At 45.5% G+C, this 21,973-nt stretch overlaps 1 protein-coding gene across 7 annotated transcripts in view; it reads right to left on the bottom strand.

Annotated features, from left to right (window-relative positions):
- Nucleotides 1-217: 217 nt before the first annotated feature.
- Nucleotides 218-21,973, bottom strand: part of LOC116427319 (uncharacterized) — a 74,845-nt gene continuing 53,089 nt past the window's right edge. For 3 of the 7 annotated variants that reach the window (XM_031977507.2, XM_031977511.2, XM_031977506.2), the window contains exons 2-13: nucleotides 15,086-15,441; nucleotides 13,226-13,435; nucleotides 11,337-11,465; nucleotides 10,452-10,577; nucleotides 9,905-10,270; nucleotides 9,633-9,722; nucleotides 8,284-8,814; nucleotides 6,747-7,288; nucleotides 6,269-6,626; nucleotides 5,947-6,183; nucleotides 4,895-5,774; nucleotides 218-4,614 (exon numbers count right to left, since the gene is read on the bottom strand). In XM_031977507.2, coding sequence (XP_031833367.2) covers nucleotides 4,391-4,614; nucleotides 4,895-5,774; nucleotides 5,947-6,183; nucleotides 6,269-6,626; nucleotides 6,747-7,288; nucleotides 8,284-8,814; nucleotides 9,633-9,722; nucleotides 9,905-10,270; nucleotides 10,452-10,577; nucleotides 11,337-11,465; nucleotides 13,226-13,435; nucleotides 15,086-15,391 — 3,999 coding nt within the window. In that variant the 5' untranslated portion in view covers nucleotides 15,392-15,441 and the 3' untranslated portion in view covers nucleotides 218-4,390. Of the gene's footprint in view, nucleotides 4,615-4,894; nucleotides 5,775-5,946; nucleotides 6,184-6,268; nucleotides 6,627-6,746; nucleotides 7,289-8,283; nucleotides 8,815-9,632; nucleotides 9,723-9,904; nucleotides 10,271-10,451; nucleotides 10,578-11,336; nucleotides 11,466-13,225; nucleotides 13,436-15,085; nucleotides 15,442-15,549; nucleotides 15,845-19,227; nucleotides 19,572-21,973 lie in introns of those variants that run through there. The other 4 variants (XM_031977509.2, XM_031977510.2, XM_031977512.2 and 1 more) reach the window with 4 other exon arrangements.

Genomic DNA, 21,973 nt, shown 5'->3' with positions numbered 1-21,973 from the left:
ATTATACTTGATAATTAGAGCAACTATGAATTAGGACCCGGCGGAATCGGCTCAACTTCGATGCGACAGCTTGGAGAGATTATTGAAAACGTTGACAGTGAATTCAACTCAACTATCAGGTCCGAACGATTGTCAGCGATGCGTAATCGAATCGTATTTTATTCAACTCTGGTAAGGACTCGAACCAAGAGAACACTTGGCGCGACAGTAACGGATGTTTTTATTCTAAAATGGCTTTATTATTAACTTCTTAACCTTACACATGTTTAATATGTAGTAATTTCCAAGAGATATCTGTATACGTGTGTTTGAATTCAGTATTCCTCCCGTGCGTCGCCGACGCCGATGGACGGAGCGCGTCAGGCAACGGCGTTGACGAATCGAACGTTCGCGATCGAGGCACCGGCGAACGCGTTCTCTCGTAGGAGCGCCACAGCGGACAAAAATAATTTGAAAACCCCAGTCAGTTTATGCGTTCTGAATTGTATACAAGAGATTCGTACATACGACGGGATATTAACGCGTATCTTTCTCTGCCTACGATCGTCAAAATTCTTTGCTTGTTCGTCGTTGACCTCTCGACCTCGTCTCCGTTGATTTTTTCATCCTCCTCCCCATTTCATAAACGTTCTCTTCCAAGTCTCCTTTGTACAAAATAGTTTCGAATGGCTACACAGAGCGAACAGCGAAAACAGAAACTTTCTGAGCTTTTCAAAGAAACTTCGCGCTTACTTCCCTTTCCTTCACCACTCTCGAGTTTCGAATCTCTCCTCCGCCTTATCTTCCTCGCGTCTACACACGGTTCTTAGTCATAGTAGATATCGTACACGTTATATAATACAGAATTGTCGTTTCCGGTTTGTTGTTATCTTTTTCCCTTCTTTTCACTTTCTGTTTTCTTTTTTCTCCGTCTCGTCGCAGTATTTAACTGAATCGCAGCGTTCGAGAGTAACGCTTTTCAAAGAGCGATGATATGATTAGAAGCATGATATGAGGTGTATCCTTGCTTATCGCAGGCGCGCAAGCCACCGATGCAGGGGAAACAACCGTAATTCGTATCTTTTCTCCCTTTTGTCTCGGCAACGGTTTTCTTTCGTTCGGGAGCTTGGGGGCATTCGGTCACGTGGCCCGAGCCAGTCGAGTGAAAAGAAGTACGGTCTGTAGTGCGGCTCGAACAGGGACGATTCACCCCCGACACTCGAGAGACGACGTTTCGATTTCCTTCTGAAGAAAAGATGCGCTAAAAATGCTATACAAAAATAGAAAATATTCCAAGCTTTCTCGATACTCGTCGAATGCGCAGAGTGGCGCGCAAGCTGTGGCGCTAATTGACATTAATAAACATTTCCCTCGGGAAAACTTTGTTTCGCTATTTTGGAAATTTTACCAGAAATCCAAAGGAATGTTAAATGTTAAAAGTAGGGGACTGAAGTGATCGTTTCAGGTTATCGATTCAGCATCGTAGGAAGAATAATTTGAAAAGTTTCAATGATTAGACGCCTTAAGTCTCGCGCCACCCTGTATCAGGCACAGATGAACGTAACGCTTTTGTTTCGCACGATCGAGTCATCGCACCCCTTTGTGTATCTCCTGCGATAAACAAGTCGCGATAAAAAAAAGATTCCAAGTAGTCGCGTAAATATACTTAAATCTTCTACATTACAAAGACGTGAATTAATAGTAATATATATATATATATATATTATATCGTAATTTAGCTTGCATACGAAACATCTGTTTATCATTCTACATACACAATTGATCGTCATCATCGTCATTATCGTCGTCATCATCGTCATCATCGTCATCATCGTCATCATCGTCATCATCGTCATTATCGTCGTCATCATCGTCATCATCGTCATTATCGTCGTCATCATCATCATCATCATCATCATCATCATCATCATCATCATCATCATCATCATCATCATCATCATCATCATCACCACCACTACCATCATCATCATCATCATCATCAGCAGCAGCAGTAGCAACAACAACAACAACAACACTGACATCGGCGTATCATCATTCACACGAATTTATTAATAGGAGCAACCCTAAATTTGTAGATTCGAACGAAATCTCGAAAATACGGGTGAAAAGTATCTCACGTTGCATTTGATTCCTCTACCTCCGGAACTTTTATTCACCCTCTGTCACCAGTAATTTTCATTCGTCCTCGCCGACACGTGTTTCTTTCGGATTTTTAATAAAAAAATATCAGTAAACCATCGAGACGTCGATAAAATGATTTTGCGTGGCCGCATCGAGCTCAGGAAACACACATTGTTACCTGAAAGTAGCTTACGAACAGAGAGATTGCTTTGTTCCGAAGAGATTGTACAAGAAACGACTTTATAAAACTGTTCCTGTGTGTTTTACAGTTTGCGCAAAAATATCTTAACGGGTCACACTCTCGCGTACACAACTTATCAATTAAAAATGACGGGACTCGTGTAACGTCATCGTCGTATTCTCATCATCCACGTATTCTCAGTTTCATGCCTTCTTGACCATTCACCTCCTCTGTTTTTTGTGAAACAAGTATCTTTTGGCTTGGTAACTATGCGCAAAAGTGGCTAAATTAATGAAGTAACTAAACTGTTCGGAACTGCATGATAAGAATCAAGGGGCTCTTGAAAACACGCGGCAGGCGAATATAAGTACACCATTTACTTGTTGGAAGAGAAGCGTAGCAAGAAATAAGATAATGTATACAGAAAGTAAAAGAAACGAAAATGAAAAGAAAACTTGTAATTCTTCTTCTTTTTCATTTCCCTTTGTTTGTTCTTACATTCCCCCTTTCTGTACAAGTGTTCAGCGAAAAGAAACAGAACAGAACGGAAATGAGTAAATGCTGCGAGTTGGACAGCTTTTACGAATATTGACCTAAGTGACTGCAGACTGTTTATCTAACGACAATTAGTTAATATACATATTTATAATGGATAGTTATTTCCCCATTTTCGTTTTGCGCGGCCTACAGTGCCAATGGAAGCATTTTCTGTTTGCTGTCACACTGCAAATGGTATTGCGCGAACAGATACAGTCGAATAAAATTTCTCTCCTTTTTTTTTGTCTCGCTTTTCTTTGCGTTTTCTTTTCTCTTGAATTCTCAAGGTTCCTACTAATATTAAATTCTTTAAAACGGAAAAAAAACCGATTGTCGGATGCCTCAGCTTTTCAATCGAATTTCATTGTTTGAACTTCGATTTTCCCTCGCGATACAACGAGATAGAAAAATGGGTAACGCGATTGGCGAATAACCATCTTTTTCACCCGACGAACAATCGATTCTCTTTCGTTCTTTTCGATTTGTTTTTCCTTGTTTTCCTTCTTTAATCTGGCAGTGTTACACGTTGTAGATACGTTGTACGATAAAATTAAGTTTCGTGAAGTCGTTAAGTCGTTAAGTCCTTTGATGATTGGAGACCGTTTCGGCCCCTCTCCGCCTTATTGCTTACAAAAATGGCACTGATTACTGAAATATTTAACGAGTATCGTTGCTGTCTCTATTACGAAGCGAAACATTACCTCATCGTGTCGATGTGGTTCACTATTATACCCGGTAAAACCTAAAATCTAAATCCGCCTTAAGTCTCGGAGTCGGAGCGAAGTGTGTCCATTGTGTTTCTCTCTTCTATGAGTTTGAATTCGTTACGAAAAGGCAACGCGTGATTTGTATCCCATAACTCCCTAGCAAAAAGTTTCCCCCGTGAAATATCGACGGTCAGTAAAAGTACATCGGTTTCCAAAACGAAAAAATAGTATATATATATGTATGTATGTATGTAGATGTGCGTGTATAAAAAAAAGAAAAAAAGGAGAGAAAACAGAGGAAAAAGGGAAAAAGAGAGGAAAAGAGGAGAGAGAGAAAGAAAAGAGAAAAAAAAATGTATCGCGGACCTCATAGTTCGAGTCTCCGCGAAATACAATTACCGCGAACGAACGACAGTCGAGTGTGTCTTGCTATGTTTAAGGTATACGTGAGCGTGTCTGTATGCGTTCGTATGTGTGCGTGTGCGTGTGTATATGTGTGTGTTGAAGTAAATACATTGTACACGATAAAACGTAAATAAAACGTAAGTAAAAGGTAAATAAAACGTAAATAAAACGTATGCGCGCGTATTCCTAATTTATATCGACGAATTGTTTGCGATGAACGAATATCCTCTATATCCGAGGGTTTACCGATTCTGTTGAACGGACGAACGAAAAAGCTTTACAAATTGCTGTATACGTTCAGAGATCCACAGCCGTCTACGTCATCGGCGGCAGCAGCCTGAGGTTTCTTCTGATAATTGTTTTGGTTTTGGGTGTGTATTGGGGAGTCTCCGAGCATCGCCAGCATGTACTTGCGCGTGGGGGAGTGAACCGTATTTTGTTAGGGGGGCACGTACGGGGGCGGTTTCCTGTACGTGGGGGTTGGCTTCGGCCGATTCTGACGATTGGTGTCGCGATTCGTGGCGAACGGCGGTGGTGGTTGGTAGGGCTCCTCGGAGTTCTCCTTTGGTAACATAGGCACATCCGCTCCATCCTCGGTTTTCTGATACTCTGGCGGTGGCAGGGGTGGCTTTTCCTCTTTGAGGATCACCGGCGACTTATTGCCTGCGACACGCGAGTAATAATTGTTTAACGAGTGTCCTAGACACTCGGGTGCAGCCAGCAAATATTTCCAATGGAATTTCTATCGTTAGTTGCGTACGATCAAAGGTAGAAATGTTACGTAACCGAGAGGCGAGTAATAACTAGCAAGGAGACTGAAATGGAATAACGAGCGGGAAAGCGATTCGAAGGAGGGGAACAGTGTAAAACGGTTTACGGAGATACAGCGAGTTTGGTGGCAAACGGGCTAATGAGTAAGAATCAAGATCAAAAGTCAACATACTATATTTACCTGGATCAGGCTTCTCGTCGAGCTCGTCCTGGAAGATGACAGGTATTCCTTTGCTCCGGAAGCTCTGCCTCTCGTCGTCCTGTTCGCTGACGCTCATCTTCCCGCTTCTCCTTCGTCTGTAGAGCACGCAGGCGATGATGCCCGCGAGGATGAGCATCGCCGCGATGATTATGGCTGGCAGGACAAACGTGATCAGATAATCATCGTGGAATGTCCCAACCGAGGTAGAGTCGTCTATCGGTGGCACGTAATTGTCCGGCGAGTGCACGTTGGTCAATTCGCCGAGACAGATCCCCATCGGAATCACAGTGATTTGTTTCACGGGGAATTTCGAGCCCATCACTTCGAGCACCTCGTCGGTGACGGACCTGCGGTCGTTGTCGTTCTTGACCAGTACCGATCGCAACCGACTCACTTCTTCGTGAGCGCAGTACGACGTCGGCAAGGTTCTGTTGTGCCAAGTGATCACTGTGCTGCCATTGGATATGCTATGCAAAGAGATAGCACTGGTATCCCTGTCCTGGTACAGATCTCGAAGCTTCTCGATGAAGTTGCGCTTCTGAAGGGCAGAATGCGCGAACGAATCGTAAGGTATATCCAAGGTCATCGAGAACTCTACAGTGTGATGCATCACCGGGGCTGGATGTACGACTACCACTAGGCCATCCGTAGCGCTAGAGTCTTCTTTGTCGGTGACCACTAGTTGGTATTCTTTACGGCCAATGTCGTTGCGCATAGGGACACCATAGAACTCTTGGTTTTTGCTGTCGAACTGCAACCACTCGTGGGCTGGAATTGGAGTGCGGTCGATGGTTAAAAGAGACATTCGCAAGTTGCGGGCGGAACCGTCTTCGCGGTCATAGAAGGTGTCCTAAAACAAATGTTTTAGTGTTCGTGAATGAGTGGTTTGGTTCGGACATGCGTTGCTTATCGTACACCAATGAAATGTAATCAACTACGAACACATTTATTATCTCGTTCGAATATGTAGCGTGCCCTCGTGTGTTCCCTGTTCGTTCTATCGAGAATCACTTTCAACTTACTTCTGGCACTTTGAACACCAACAGCCTGCCAACCGTAGCATTGATAAGGTCCACTTGGTTTCTCGGCATCGGCGGGAAGTTTGGCATAGGCTCCTGGGTGGAAACCTTAGGAGGCTCTGGACGGTTCATATCCTCGCATTGTCCGATACCTTGATACACCACCCGTTTCACTGTGATCTCGGGGAGCAGGACATTTGTCAGTGCCGGGCTGGGATCACCGTTCGAATCGACTAGAATCTGAATAACGAACACATGATCAGAACCAGTTGAAACCAGTGGGGCAACTATATGTTGCTAATAGAAACTATCCTGAGATATTTACACGTAACAAATCATTAATGTACTCTTTGGGACACTCGCTGCTTCTAGGTAAACTATCGTTGGTCCAAGTGAAGATCACTTGCTCGCGAACGATGTCGACCAACCGGACAGTGATGTGCCTGGCATCGCTGTCTCCGTACAATTCAGCTATGCTTCGCATTACTTTCAGCTCCCAGTCCACGTCAGTTGGGAACCGCGAGCGCTTGTCGATTCTCAGATAAATACTGAACTCGTGATTGACGCTGCGACTTAATTTGTGCTGTTGCACGTGAATGTCAAGTTGGTCAGTCGCGTTCAGTCCCTCGCTGTCTGCGGCGACCAATTCGTAGGTCCAGATGGAGATATCATTTTCTAATGGTCTGGAGGAGAGAACAGTGTTGGTTATTTCAGTTGGCTATTTTAGTGGATTTTAGTGCCTAAGCCGTAATGCTTAAAGACAAGGGGAAAAGCGACAAGGAGAAGATCAAGGGTATGCTCACAATCCATAGACCTCCTGCGTACGCTGATTGAACTGCAGCCAGTGGGTGGTTTTCAGAGGCGCACCCTGCAGATAGAGGCTTAGGCTCAAGTTCGTTGTATCGCCATCCTCGAAATCGCTGAACGTGTTCACCGGTATAACGTATCTCAACGGCTTGCCAGCCGTCACCGCAATCTTCTTCAGCCTCCTATCCTGTCTAGGTGGGAAGTTGTGGACCCCGTACTCTACGGTTTCCGTGTTAACTCTGGTTGGCTCAGTGGTGGCTCTGGTCGTTACTGGTGTGGCGGTGGTGCTAGTGGTGGTTGTAGTGGTAGTGGTAGTGGTGGTACTAGTGGTGGTGGGTGTGGTCGGGGCTTTGGTGATCGTGGTAGTCGGCAGTGTTCGTATTTCTGTAGTCGTTATTATGGGTGTGGTGAAAGTGTTGGTGGCAATTGTTGGTAACAGAGTAGTGACGGCGACGGTAGTGGTGTTGAGCGTGGTGTTGCTTACGGGCACTAAGGTAACTGTCTGTCTCGTCGTGGACACTGACGGCTGTTCCGTTGGCTGGAGGCAGAAAGAAAACGTCTGAACACTGGGAAAACGAAAGCATTACCAGACGAGATTGCTGGGCTGCGGATTACGTTTACTTTGACTGTTTCAAAATGAACGAAACATCAGAATCTCGGGAATTTTCGAAATTTTCTAGTCTTTACGCGAACACCGATTCATCTTGAACGTTGCTGTTATGAATGCAACTATTTACATGGACATGGTTCAGAAAGGAAAGTTGAATCAAAATCGATCCGAGAGAGGATCTACCAAGAATCGTGGGTCTTGCTTCTCCTTTTTCCCTCGCAACACTTCTTCCTTCCGCCAAAGGATAATCTCGCGCACAATCCTTTGTGATCGATGCAACGAAAAGCTACCGATCTCCGAAACTCGTTCACTTCCATTTGTCTCATTCAGCCGCCTCTTGCGAGATAAATATGCTAGCTAGGCAGAGGCTGCGACGTGTCTCTGTCACCCATTTCCCCTTTCGACCTGTACGAAACTCGGAACGCACTGGCACCGGTGTACAGAAACAATGAAGAAGCGCCGCGCACAAAGAAGCAGAAGCACGGCCGCGTATGATTCTCTGGCCTACGTGTAAAGGTCGATTCATATTAGCCGATAAGTCGCGGCATTGTAACCTTTGTACGCTATCCATATAATACTATCCATTCAGACACGAAATGTCAGTATCACTGTGGGCTACGCACCATGCCTAAACAGATTGGTTACGCTATATATCTATGCATAGAAACATTCGTATAACTACTCTAATGTTTCGTCAACGAACGGAACTGTGTCTCGTGTCTCGTGTCTTATCGTGTCTGACCGGATAATATGAATACAAATCGACCTCGAGTCGGTCTCCAGATTGAGGATTGCGGCACCGCGATCGGTCGGCTAAGCGAAAGACTCCGGGTCGGTGATTATTACGATCGAGTCTATAAAAATGTGCGGCAGAGCGATGGACTATTGTACAAATGAGAAGCTTCGAAGCATAGAAGCATTACCTCGTCGGTGACGACATTAACAGTACCATCTCCATCGATCAGCTCGGTTCTCGTTCTATCGACTGTTGTCCCGCTGGTGCTAGAATGGGGGATTATCGAGGGTGGGATCGTGGTTTCCGTATCAACGTTGATCGAGGATGCGTTCGCAGATTCGTTCTTGCGCTCGGCGTTCTCCCCGGCGACGGAATCGTCAACGTCGACAGTTTCCTGTCTCGGTGGTTCGGTCGGTGCCGGCATTGTCGTCGATATCACCACCAGGCTAGCTGTCGTTGTATCGGCTGTGGTTGTGGTCGTACTTGTGCTAGTTGTGGTGCTAGTGCCCGTTGTCGACGGTACTTGTTGGGTAGTTGTGCTTGGAGTTGTCGAGGTAGTCGTCGTAGTGGTGGTTGATGATGATGATGATGATGTTGTTGCTGTTGTTGTTGTTGTTGTTGTCGATGGTGTTGTTGATGTTATTGTCGATGTTGTGGTACTTGTTGTAGGGGTTGTTGATGATGATGGTGGTGATGTAAGTTCAGTGGTGGTTGTTGTCTGCGAAATCGTTAGTAGATGCGATGTACGGCACAAGAAACTTGGTTAGTTACAAAATAACGAAGATTGAAGAAAAGGCGAAAGTAGGAAGAAACATTTAGTTGTAGTGGTTGGTAAGTGATTAAAGTAAGTTGATAATATTCTCAGAGGTTTCTCTCTCTTTCGCTCTCTCTCTCTCTCTCTCTCTCTCTCTCTCTCTCTCTCTCTCTCTCTCTCTCTCTCTCTCTCTCTCTCTCTCTCTCTCTCTCTCTCTCTCTCTCTCTCTCTCTCTCTCTCTCTCTCTCTCTCTCGGACTTTCATTTTCTTGACTATAGTTAGGCCTACTACGGGGCCGCCTCTCTTTCTATACATCGATCGATAGATACGTGGCAAGTCTGTCGTCTAAAATGGCATAGAAATCGCAAACAACAGGCCGGCATTAAACACGCAATACCCACAGCTAGAACGCTAAATAGTATCTGAAGCGCAACGATTCCCTCAAAGCGATTGGCGGTGGCGAGAATGGAAGGACAGAGATATAAGAACTTTCAACGAAAGCCGGTTAATAGCTGGAAGATCACACGTATACAGGGCGACGAAAGGACTGAGGAAGAAAGAGGAAGGGTACAACACTTTGGGAGATTGTACTATGCAGTCACGTAGTCTGGAAATGAATTTTATCTGCAAATGTTCGATCGCTCGTAAACACGAAGATAAATAGTACAAAGTCCCGGAGTTTTAGACCCCATGTTTCATCACCCTGTATAAAATGTTGTCTTCCCGTGACACGAAATCGCCGATACGAGATTACATTTAAGGATTGTAGCCCCGATACTTACCGTGCTAGTCTCAGCAATGGTTTTGTTCGGCGCGGCATCCAGAGTATTCGCTTGGTTCATGTCTGGTATGATGTCGTCGGTTCCTTCGACCTGAGTAAACACAAGTACGGTGTTACTTTTCAATAATAATTGGAAAATCAATCTGTTTATTCGAGGCAATCTCCAATTCTAAAATCTAATTGAAACTTGGTTATTTCGACGCTGAAATAACACCACTTGTTACTTTGTATTACTTTATGGGGATAATTCTCAAGTTGTTTCGATCAACTTACATTTCGAGCAACAGACTCCTCCCCGTGATGATGCCTGTGGGGATGCTCCGGACTGTTTCCTCTCGGAAGATTCGGTTCCGGTACGAAGGTTGGCAGCACTTGCGAATCATCGCCGTCCTCGGCGTCTTCCTCTTCGTATTCACCGTCGTCGTAATTATCGTCGTAACCGCCATAGTCCTCTGGATTACTGTAGTCTCCGGAGCCGGCCTCCCTTCTGTTCCTCAATAAGGAACTCGACTCCGTTTTCACGCGCCACAACAGCACCGGAAGTTGCATCACCTCGGCCAGCGTGCCGTCTCTCGCTTGCTCGCGCAGTCGTTTCACCAAATCCGATTGATGATACCATAAATGTCCGTCACAGCCAACCTGCGTGAAAAATCGAGTCTGAAATGTTTCCGATGCCTTCCGCATTCCAAATAGATTGATAATCGCTTCGTTTGCATTATTCGACATTTCCAATGTCGGGAACAAAGAACTTTGAGATTTCAGATTCCCTTAGGTGTGTAAGATGAATTATTGCTGAAGAGTATATTTTAAAGAGATTTACCTGCCATTGTATCGAGGTGAGGTGTTTCTCTTTACGGTGTTTCACGTTCCCAGGCCCACTGAGAATGACCGTGGGGTCCACGTTCGAGTTCTCTTTCGTGTTTTGCGGGTGCATCGAAAACGCGCTCTAAAATTAGTACCGTAATTAGATCGGTATGCGCTAGAAGTCGAGCTTTACGCGACAAATACGGAAATCGATAAAAACATAGAAATCGTTTAGCAGTTGGTCCGAATGAAATTGATGAGCAGTTGGTCAAATAACGTGGACAATGAAAGAAAAATGATACACTTCCGCCAATAGAATTCAATTGTGGGATTGATAATCCTCGCGAAGACCAACCACTGAAGTCTCTATTAAAAAGAGATACCATATTTAACCATTTGGAAGCCCATCTCTGAACCGAATGAACAAAAACTATCCAAGCAGCAATAATTTCCATTCGAGTCGATCGATAAGGTTTCCCACTCGTCCCGTCCCCGATTCTTGAATTAACGACGATACTGGAAAAGCTCAATTGCGAGGCAACACGAAGGAACTGGTGAAACGCTCTAATTCCATGCGCGCAGGCGCGGAGTAACACCCACCATGACCAAGAAGATTTGATAAAGTTCCTTTTCCCGGAAGGACACGAGTTTCTTTACGAGACGGAACTTTTACGATGTCGCTGGCGAGCAGCGATGAAAGATGCAACGCGATCTCGGCACAATGTGGGAAATTTTCAACTCGAAACGCGCAACGGGGCGCCCGCTAGAGCGTGCATACATTGGACTTGCTTTAGAAACCGACGTTCTTTCATCTCGCGGTGGAAATTCTTAATTAATTTATCGTGTCTCATCGACATGCGGAATTTTGTTTGTTCGTGTTAATAACCAAAAAGCGCCATACCAGATGAAGTCCAAGGAATCCAGCCAGATTATCGATGGTATTGACTCGCGTGAACGGCGAGAGGCTGTCGAACCTTGCATCGAGCAGGATCGAGAGTAGCGTCTGATCCTCTCCTTCGTTGCAGTGCGTCTGAAATCGGACAAGAGCAAGTTTTCCAGTGATGCGAATGATGCGAGTATATCGCAGAATTGACCTGTCGAAAGGGAATAAAGGGAATAAAGGGAATAGCAAGGAATCAGTGCCTACATCATTTCCTTCCCCGCACTCTTTCAAAGTCCGACGTGTAGAATAATTTAGCTTGGTCTGCTGAAGGATTCGTATTCTTTAAAGAATCCTCGGCCGCAAAGGGTTAAGGCCGTCGGCGTCGTCGCACGGACCAAACGGATCGCGGATGACGCATGCCGAGCGAGAGCGGCTCTCCATCAATTGGTATCAATCAGCACCGTCTACGAAACTAATTCCGTCGCGGGATTTAAACGCGGCATACCGATGCAATCGCTGCAACGCACGCGGCCACGGTTTCGTTAACTCGTTCCCTCGTTTTATTCCCCTTCTTCGAGCCTGTTTTTCCGTCCCAATCGACCGACGCTTATCGTTCACACTCCAACACCTGCTTCGTTCTCATTTCTTTCACCTTTTTGTCATTTGTTCTTGCGTTTTTCTTTTATCTTATTTTATTTCATTTTAAGGGGGAGCTCGAAGCTACGCGATTTAATATTTTATTTTCGATTGCATTTACAATTGGAATAAGGGCGTAAAAGGTAAGTGAACCGAGTTTGTTTGTGTACATTTTCCTCCCAATGTTGTTCACGAGTAAGTCGCAAGGTACGATTTCTGAATAATTTCAATGTTGTCGAATCGAAAAATTCGAAAAATTCGAAAAATTCGAAAAATTGTCGCAGAGATCGAGCACTGACCCAGCTAAAAATATCAGTATCTAACAGCAATGATTCAATCAGTTAACGCTTCACTTAACAACATCAATTAACCGCAATGGGGACGATTAATCGTTACACCGATTACACTGAAGCGCGATTCGATTACCGGCTCGATTATTGAAAATGTTCGCGGAAGATCGTTTCGATAAGGAAATTATTTCTATTATCGACGGAACGAGCAACGTACATATAGCGGCACGTTAATTAATCGGGCCATCCGAAAATCGCCTTGAGAGCAATTAAAACGATCGTCAGTCGCGAGAAGTGCAAACGCGACGCCTTTTGTTTCCCGCCGTGGTGTGGCGAAGCACTCCCATCGAATCATCCAAGCGACTAATTGATTTATCGCTTCGTTAACGGACCACCGTTGGCCAACCGAATTTAAAAATGGCCGACAGGGGGCCTGGACTCGATAGTAGTCTTCTTAACCGACGATGAATCAGTCTATTAAGAAAGAAGCGAATTCCTCGGCGGTTAGTTCACGAATGTCCAAACACAAGAACCAAGGACGTTTTAGATCGGAGTTTAACCAAGGTATCAGTGATTGGGAATAGTGTGGAAGTTGGTAATTTTCGAAAGTGTAAGTGGAAATTTAGAAGCCGAATTTTCGTTCGTCGAGTCTCTTTTACTCGAAAACTCGATAAGACGCTACCACTGCGGATCGAAGATCTTTCGACTTGCTTCTCGATTCGATCCATCTAGGTTCGACTCTGTACTTCTATACTTCTGAAACGTTCTATACGAATCTAAAAAGTATGCGAGCTTAGTGGACGGCGGAGAAAAAGGGTCGAATTCAACAAGAGGTTAGCAGTCGGTTCAGATTAATCCAGAAAGGGTCGAGTCAGAGTACCTGTTGTTCGCTTGGGAAACATTTGAACCGTTGCCAACGGAATGTTTTCACCGCTAACGGCGAGCTATCTCTGCTCGTACGGGATGAGATAAGAACCTCACCTTTCCGTCTCTGTGCTTCAGTTCCTCGTGCTTCTCGGGAACGATTTGCACGATGAAGAGGTCCTTCGCGGTGTCGCCGTGCTTCCCGATAGCCTTCACGCTCAGATGATGGCTGCCCGTGTCCTTTTTCGACGGCACGCCCATCAGCGTCGACGCGGCGTCGTCCCAATACATCCATCGTGGCAGTTGGCTTCCGTTCGCATCGAACACCTATTCTCGGAGACGGTCAAAGGGAAATGAGAAACAGATGAATTCACGACGTCAAGGAGAATTGCAGGCTGAAATGTTCGAACATGAAAACGGTGAAATGTACATGTACGCAGAGTGCCGTTGTACGCGAAGCGAAAAAGCTGGTTTGTAGGTGAAGGATAAGTATTAGATAAGTATTAGATAGGTTTCAAGGGGTAGGCAATACTAATTTTCAAAGCGGTACTCCTATTTCTCCGTTGAGCGGTGGGTACTTGTTAAAAGTAACGTGCAACTTGTAAACGAATGATAACTAGAGGAAAGGAAAGAAGTGTTTCCAGCGAATCCATTAGTCGTAAAAGATTCAGTTTGCGGTGTGCAGAAGCTGAGGAAATGTAAGGGAGATGCTATTCCGATACTCGAATTGCTGCCCGATGCACGGTAGCAAGTTAAAACCTAGTCTGGAACGTGTAAAAGCGAAACGGTTTCCTGTTACGCCGCGGAGGCGACCAAGGCAAATTGAATCACGAATATAGATTCCTGACAATGTTGGTACCGCCGACAAAAGGAGGCAAATGAAAGACAGGGGAATACGTGCGTCCCGAGAGGCAAGGATCAACCTATGAAATTTGGCAGCAATCCAAAATTCGTCCGAGACGGAACCGTGGAATTTTCGCAGCCGTTCTCGCCTCGCTCCGTCGTCGTTCGACAAATTGGGGTGCATCGAACTAATCGTTGTTCCCCGTCACCTCTCTTGCCTTCTCGATTTTTCCGGCTCGATCAAGTCCGGAATAACACTGAACTTTTACAGAGAATATTTCAATGTATGGAAAATATCTTTTTTCAATGCGTGTTGTTGGAACTTTCTCCTTGCTGGTTCATCTTTGTTTCCGTTGAATCCGATCGAAATGAAAATTTGATCAACCTTTATCGCACAATCCATACAATAGAATTCTAATTCTTTTGGAATGTTCAAGATGGGCTCGTATACCGCGAGCGGCAAGTGTTCCCTAGAGTGTACAGAGTGAGCAGAAACAGGGAGTTATAAAGTGTGCGCAGAGATCCCGTAGATTCATTTTCCAGATAAGGTTTCGAGAAGTTCTTAAGATAAGGAAACCAATCTTTCGACTCGCTATCGCGTAACAGGATTTCACAAGATAAACCGCTCGTGCCAACTATTCCAACCTTTCGACGAAAAGGAAGCTTGCTTTAGTTTCTTTGGAACATTGTTCCTTGCATCTGACTATTAAGAAAATACACCCTACGAAATTAGAAACGCGCATGCATCCTCGGTCTAGCGATAAATATGTACAAAGACCTGCGGACAGCACGAACAACAAAGATAAAAATCTGTGTTTGTCGATGTGGGTAGGAGATTTCGAAAAACAAAGGAACGCGGTAGGAGCAGGCGGAGAAAAAAATCGACGAGAGTGTACGGGTTCGCTACACGGTTGTTGGCTGGCGTCCAAGAGTCGAGTAGGAGGAGTACGATCCTACAGGAAAAGAAAAGAAGAAAAAATAGAAAAAGAAGATGTACGAAAAGAGAATGAAGAACAGTTGAAGAAGAAGGGGCAGAAGAAGTAGCAGCGGTACAAGTTGAAGATGATGACGATGATGACTATGACGACGACGACAGAGAAAGGGAGGGGGAGAGAGAGAGAGAGGTTTCTTCACCTCATAATAATCCACAGGACCGGCAAACGCCTGCCGAGGGATCCTCAGCTTGAGTACGTGGCCGACGGGTACGACGACATCGGGAACGCCCCAGAGCCTCTCGACCTGGTACCTCTTGACATCGCGGGGCCAATTCTGCTCGTGCCAGCTGGTCCTCGGCTCGTCGAACTGCCGACTGTTGATCACCGTCGCTGCGGTGCTGGTACTCTCTTCGCCGACGTCATCGAACACCAGATCGTCCTCTTGTAGGGTCAGTCCAAGAGCCAGAGGCAGTAAGAAGCACGCGAGGCCGTACCGATTCTTCATCTTTCTGAGGCGACTATCTCGAGCTCTGCTATCATATCATGCTGACGAGCCTGAAACCAACAGAAACGCGTCGGGTTAGCTAGCGTATCGAGCAATTTGCAATTATCGTCTAGTTTTCTTTCGACTCGACGTCAAGTCTTTGCGGCGATCAAACGTACAAGAATATTCTCTAATATGGTGAAAGCGATAAAGGTCGTATTATTCCCGCAGTAGCTTGATTCGAGAAAACTTGAATGAAAAGTAACGAATAAGTGAAATAAATGTTGGATTAAGCGATTCAGTGTCACCGCTACGGTCAAGGCGAGGATAAAATAGGGTAAGGGCCGTAAGCTGCATAGCTTATGTGGCACAGCGCTGGGAACTGTAGTTGAAAGAGGGAATCGATAGGGAAGAAGCAGAAGAATAATCCGTGTGGCTCGATACCGTTCGACGAACAGAGCACGTCTCGCTCAGGCGGACTTAAAAATAATAATGATAACGACTGTCTGCTACGATACATTGGATCGTGTGTAGAGCCGGCGACGATGCTCGACGATGCTCGACGATGCTCGACGATGCTCGACGATGCGTGCCACGTTCGGTTGCTCATTAAATACTGTCACGTGTCGTCGGATCAGATATGAACGCGTCCGTGTTCGACGGAGGAAATACGGTGTCGAAGATAATCAAGATAGAGAGGATCGCCGACAAGGAATTGTCATCGTTACACCGTGTCCTGTGCCTGGTTTCGAGAGAACCGCACAACCGAAACTATCGAGAATCGTCGAATGCGGTTCAATAGCTGAATAGAAATCTGTACAAGTAGATACTTGCGTAAACGCTAGTGTCCGACCACGACTGGCTCTTTCTACTTTTCTACCGCGATGGGTGCGCGTTCAGCAAACTCTCAGACCCGATTATCCCGGAAACAAAGGTCTCCGTTGGAAAATGTTCTTCCATGTCTTCCGCGCTATCGAATTCACTTTAAATAATACAAATGAAACCGAAAACTGTAGGATTTGTGGTAGCGATTGCTGTGACAATTTCCTTCCTTCAACTACGTTCCAACAAAATGTACAGTCTGCTGCTGCTGCACAAGACAGTCGTGTCAACTTGCAAACTGTAAAATAGCTTACCCTCGCAAGACGACGCGATTGTCGTCGCCGTGGAGCTTTAAAAACAATGGGAATCGTTTTCGGGAGAAGGAGTGGGAACACGCAGGGTATTCAGCATCAGCCAGCCACCGATGGCCAATAAAAGCTTCCATTGCGTTCTTATTTCCTCTTGTTGTTCGGGTCCGTCGAGGACCTCGGGCCATTAATTGCCGGAGCTGGGCGATCAGAAGCTCCACTGTTAACTTGAGGTGGTCGATGCTTTCATGAAGAGGGAGGGGTGTCGGAGAGGGAGAGAGATCGGCACGGATTCGCCAGTATCGCTTTCATTAAAGGAAATTCAGCACGAGAAAGACTCGATACCGTGGTCCACTGCAGCGGGCCTGTGGCGTACTTGCTCTACCGACGAATCAAATGCTTCGCAATTTCTTCTCTAGCTTTCTCTTCCGACCGATTCTTTCCCTTCCTCGGTAGGCCGTTCTTGAATCACCCTCTAGATACTCTATTCGTAGCTCCCCCGCGGGAATTCGTTCTTATGAAGCTCGATTGTAGGGATGTCCGGTGACATGGAAATTGTTTTAGTCGATTAAAGGATCTGGCTGAATTTCAACGAGTATAAAGTCATTTGTTGAATTCGATCGATGCGCGATATATTGTTCGGGTGCTCGAATAGTTTGAAACGAAAAACGAACATTGCTTGCACCGTGATCCAGGTCGTTCCACTCGTGACACCGTTCCACGGTAACAGCATTACGAGTTCGTCTCGCTTTCCGTAAAAGATCAAAGGACAAAAACCGAAATGTTGTTTCGAGACGCGTGTTGCATTGTGCGCGGTATTCGTGCGACCCACATACGTACTTGTGATCCACCGTTGACAGTTATCGCCGAGCGATAAATGCAATTTTACGAGTGCCAGCGTGGCTCCGTAACAATACGACCATTGCTACTTAGCCCTGACCTAGGAGGCTACGCGATAAGAACATTGAAGCGGTTCATTGGATTCTTCCATATTGCAACACTCCGAGTTACTATCCGATAGCGTTCCGCTGTCAGAGTTGTTTACATTTACGGATTTTTCAGAGAATTTCTCGTATAAAAGTCGCAGTGGACATTTACGAAAGAGAACACAGAAGTTGCAATAAACTCAAGTTGGCCAACAGACAACATTATGCATTCGGTTCGCTGATAACGCAGGAGTACAGGCCAGTAATAATAAACTACATACCGTCCAGCTACAGTGGCCTTTTAAGCTCTGCGAATATATAGGAAAACTTTGAGGTGCGCAAACGAGAAACCTTGCAGTACAGAAGGGAGGAATAAAATGTTCGGTTCAGGAGCAGGCTTGGAAATTGGTAAAAATGAACGACTGTAACTCGACTACACGGAATATTGATAGGACTCGACGCCGATGTGACCCGATCTGTAAATAAAGTTACAGAAAAGGAGAGAAAGATGCAAGGAACACCTTGAACAATCGATTAAAGGTTTCGAAAGGATTCGGATGGTTCGAGTGCGAGCAAAGCTCCGTGAAATGTGAAAACTGAATGGCAGCAGTATCTCCTTAGTAAAATGGCAAAAGCGTTGCGCTACGGGGGCGAGACGAATCGGCGAATCACGATCGCGCGAACGACGCGTCGAGCGTGTGACCCTCACGCGGGTATAAATTATACATCTTTACGGCTGCGCTAGAATCCCGTCCGAGGAATAGAGGTCCGGGCTAAGCGGCGTACAAAACGAGTTACAGGCTAATCGAAAGGAGGGCGACGCAATTTACTGGCCACTTCTAGGAAACGCCGAAGACGGCCAACGGTACAGAAAGACTCGTAGGTGGAAACAATTGAGTTTGCGTCCGCGTTTACGTATATACGTCCGCGAGACGGATTTTAATGCTGCCCACCGTGACGCGTAACCCACGAGTAAACGGCGTCGCGATTTGATTTACGTGGGAAACCGTAAATTGGCGCGTTCTATTGTCTCTGCGATTGTTCTTGAAACTTGCCAGTGTTTCCGCTTCGTATCGAACTTGTTGTAATTTCTCTCTTTTCTCTTTGCGTGCGCATAGGATGCTCGATACAACCTAGGTGGAATATAGCGAATGACCAAGAGTTCAGTTTGCCGCGAAACTTTCTCCAATAATTCGATCAAAGTTGATTTTTCACTGATAGAGTAACATGGTGCTTAAAAGAAAACGACGGAATCGGATGCATCTGCGAGTTGAAATCGGCCGGGGACATTGAGTTTTCACTGACTCTAATTCGAGTCTTGCCGTGGAATCGAATGGAAATCGATCCGACCAAAGTACAATAATAATTACTAAAAGTAAAACTGTTTACTTGCAGACTGGAAAAGAAACCATCGAGTCTCGATGATAATTCATTGAACCAGTGACAGTCGACCCCACGATAGAGAGCATAGCGCTGGGAGTCGTTGGTCGCCAAGGGTTAAGAACGCTCTCGAGTGGCAGTCTGAGAGTGGGCCGCCTGTCCCCATACGCGCTCAAGAGAGCTACCTAGGGTTTCAGAGTTGGAATATCGAGAGACCGACTGGAAGGAATCTGCCTGTACTATCGACGATCGCCTCGCGTGTCAACTACCTCGGTCGCGGCGTCTTTGTCGCGATGGAAAGAAGAAACAAACAAATAAACGGACGAACAGGCAACAGGCAATAGGCGACAGGCGAGTTTGATCCACGCGCGTGAATGCGCGACAGGTGCGACGATCGGCGCGGCGACAGTCAGGTGCCTACCGTTCGCATGCGGACGAGCAATTCTTGATGCCTTCTTCAAGATTCCACGGCTCTTTGGATTTTCTGCAAGTTTATGGATCGAAGCGACAGTGCAGTCATCAATTGTTCAGGAAATTTAGTAGAATTTCAAGTGAAAATCCAAGGAAACTCACGCACACGATTTCAACGTTGTTGAACGCGATTTCTGCACGACGATCACAGCAACAAGATAGAAATCACACACGCGTGGTTCGACTGTCGCAAAGAAACCAATCGAGACTGTTGCGATTCGCGTATCCGACAATTGGTTAAGTACCCGAAGAAATTTGAGTCAGCCTCTTTTCGTCTTTTACCGTAGAATTACTCAGCCGTGACTAACGCAAGATCGCGTGTAAAGGTGTGAAGCGAGAGTGTTTATCCCGCAAAGTCTTTTGTGTATTCAAAAGCGACCGCTGCGCTGTCGCGGCAGACCAGCGTTATCCGTATACAACAAATAATACTAAAACGGACGGACAATTAAGAAAATGTTCTCGACGACATACCCCAGATGCTGAGCTAGGAATAAATGACAATTGTGCATTCAGAATTCAGACTCGTTAACTCGGTTCTACCTACTGCAAATTCTAAACGAGTTACACGATACATTCAGCGAATCTTTGTTAAATAGGAGAAAAGCTTGTTCAAGTAGGCCACAGTCTAGATGAGAAATCTAGAAGTAATGAAAATTACACGTAGCATTTGAAATTTTATCTTATTTTATTCTGTTGCTTCTAATGAACTTGATTCGATCGACTGCGATAGACGAATTCAAAGACATTCATTGTTGTAACGTTTGTGTGGGAAAAAAGCCTTTAAAGCTTCGTCACAGGCCAGACCGCGGTGACGCCATCACGGCTGCTCCCCCAGGGACGGCGAGTGACTGTCGGCGCGAAGCAAAGCCTACATAAATGTGTGTAGGTAGGTACATAATATATATATACCTTAAATATCATATTTTACGTGAACGTGTCAGTGGGAGGGGCAATAAATTTTAAAAAAAATAAAAGGAAAGATATTTTCTTCTTATTTTATTACATTACTCCATCAAAGGTTAACATTTTTCAGCTCCTCTTTCTTCTACGTACTCCAAGATACAATGAATTCCTTCGTCCGTTAATGTAGACTCGACACAAATGTAGAATGTTCCACTGTCTTTCCTCGTCCACAGCTTCCTGCTCCGATTCCGAATGTTATTTTCGAGGCTGGTTTTAGAAGGTTTCCTTTCGTTCGGCATCGCGTAACCAGCGGACCGCAAACAACGCGATGAAATTATTTTACTTGGACCGGGATGGTGCATGGTCCCGCGGAGGATTCCGAATATCCGGAAGGGACTCGTTTGAGGTGGGCCGATAGAGGAAACAGAAAAATCAACGAACACGGACGAACATGGCGTGTACGGTCCGCAGCGGTTAAAGTCACTTTTAAATTTAGAATCCCGGATCATCGCTACTTTGAGCATTTCAACCGCATCGCGTCACGATCACGGCTTTCCTCTCGGCGAATGTTCGGACAAATACACTGTGCGAATACGCTTATCGTCCGAAAATCTGTTCTCAAGGAATTCTTCGAGTTTCGATGTATTGTCCAGTATCGTGGTCTTTGACAGATTCAGGCGGCATATCCAGCAGCCGATGACGTGTTCCCCGAAGGACGGAACAGCATTTAAAAGACGCGAGTTTCCTCGGTCGAAGCACAAAGCAACGAAATACCTGACGGGTATAAATCAAGCCGAGTCAAGTCCAACGGGCGGTAGGTCTCCGATTCGAAAATCGCTCGAGGTATTTACCGGTTCGTTACGCGTTTCTTTCACGCGACACCTGCACGCGAGGTTTTCCATTGGAGAACAACAGCCGCGACGTCTGTCGATACGCCGAATTAATCGAACGCGGCATGTTCGATCGTGTGTGCTGCATCCGTGATCATCGCACCGATAATCGAGTCGATCGTGAACCTGCGTGGTTAATCGAGCGGCGACCATTGGCGCATCAGATCACACCGGATACTGCTTCGAGACGCGGTCGACTCGGTTTCTTTCAGAGAATAATCTGCAACTGCGAGTACTCGAAACGCACATTTTCATTGGGAAGGAGAAATTTCAGCACGGCTCAGGTTTAGGAACAAGAGATCCGAGCTGCTCCCCATCTCACTTTATCTTACGAATGGATCTCGAAGCGAACTTTTTCTCGTTCGACACAGAAAATAGTATTATTTTGTCGTACGCAATCTGTCGTACACATCTTTCTGAAAACTGGCTATCGTATACGAAGGCGCGCGTTTCTATACTTTGAATATTATTCACCTAACCCAACCAAGTGTAACTAATCCAACGACAGTAGGAAGATGAGATAAAAAGAAACGATAAGATTAATACTGTTTGCAATTTAGCCAAGTAATAAAATGTTGGGCGTCACCGGTGTAATTCTAAACGATGTGGGTCCATTTGGTGATGCGAGTTACGATGAACTCCCGCGATAATTACGGCAGCCTGTTCTTGGAATAAGAACACGATCGGTGACGTTGTCAACATAGAGTCCATAAAGATAAGGGAATCTGTGCCAGTTGAAAATAATCGACCGATGAGTAACGTATTTAAAGCTGTCACGATCGTAACAGGCATTCCGTGGTTACAGAAGCCAATCGGATTCCTCCGAGATAAGTTTGTTTGGACAATTCCGTTCTGTTTCACGAACGAACGCGAGATTACCTTGATTCGCGTGGAATTACAAGT

Source organism: Nomia melanderi, chromosome 8 (assembly GCF_051020985.1).
Source record: "Nomia melanderi isolate GNS246 chromosome 8, iyNomMela1, whole genome shotgun sequence".
In the NCBI taxonomy this organism is placed as follows: Eukaryota; Metazoa; Arthropoda; class Insecta; order Hymenoptera; family Halictidae; genus Nomia; species Nomia melanderi.
This window is presented reverse-complemented; position numbering and strand designations above follow the sequence as displayed.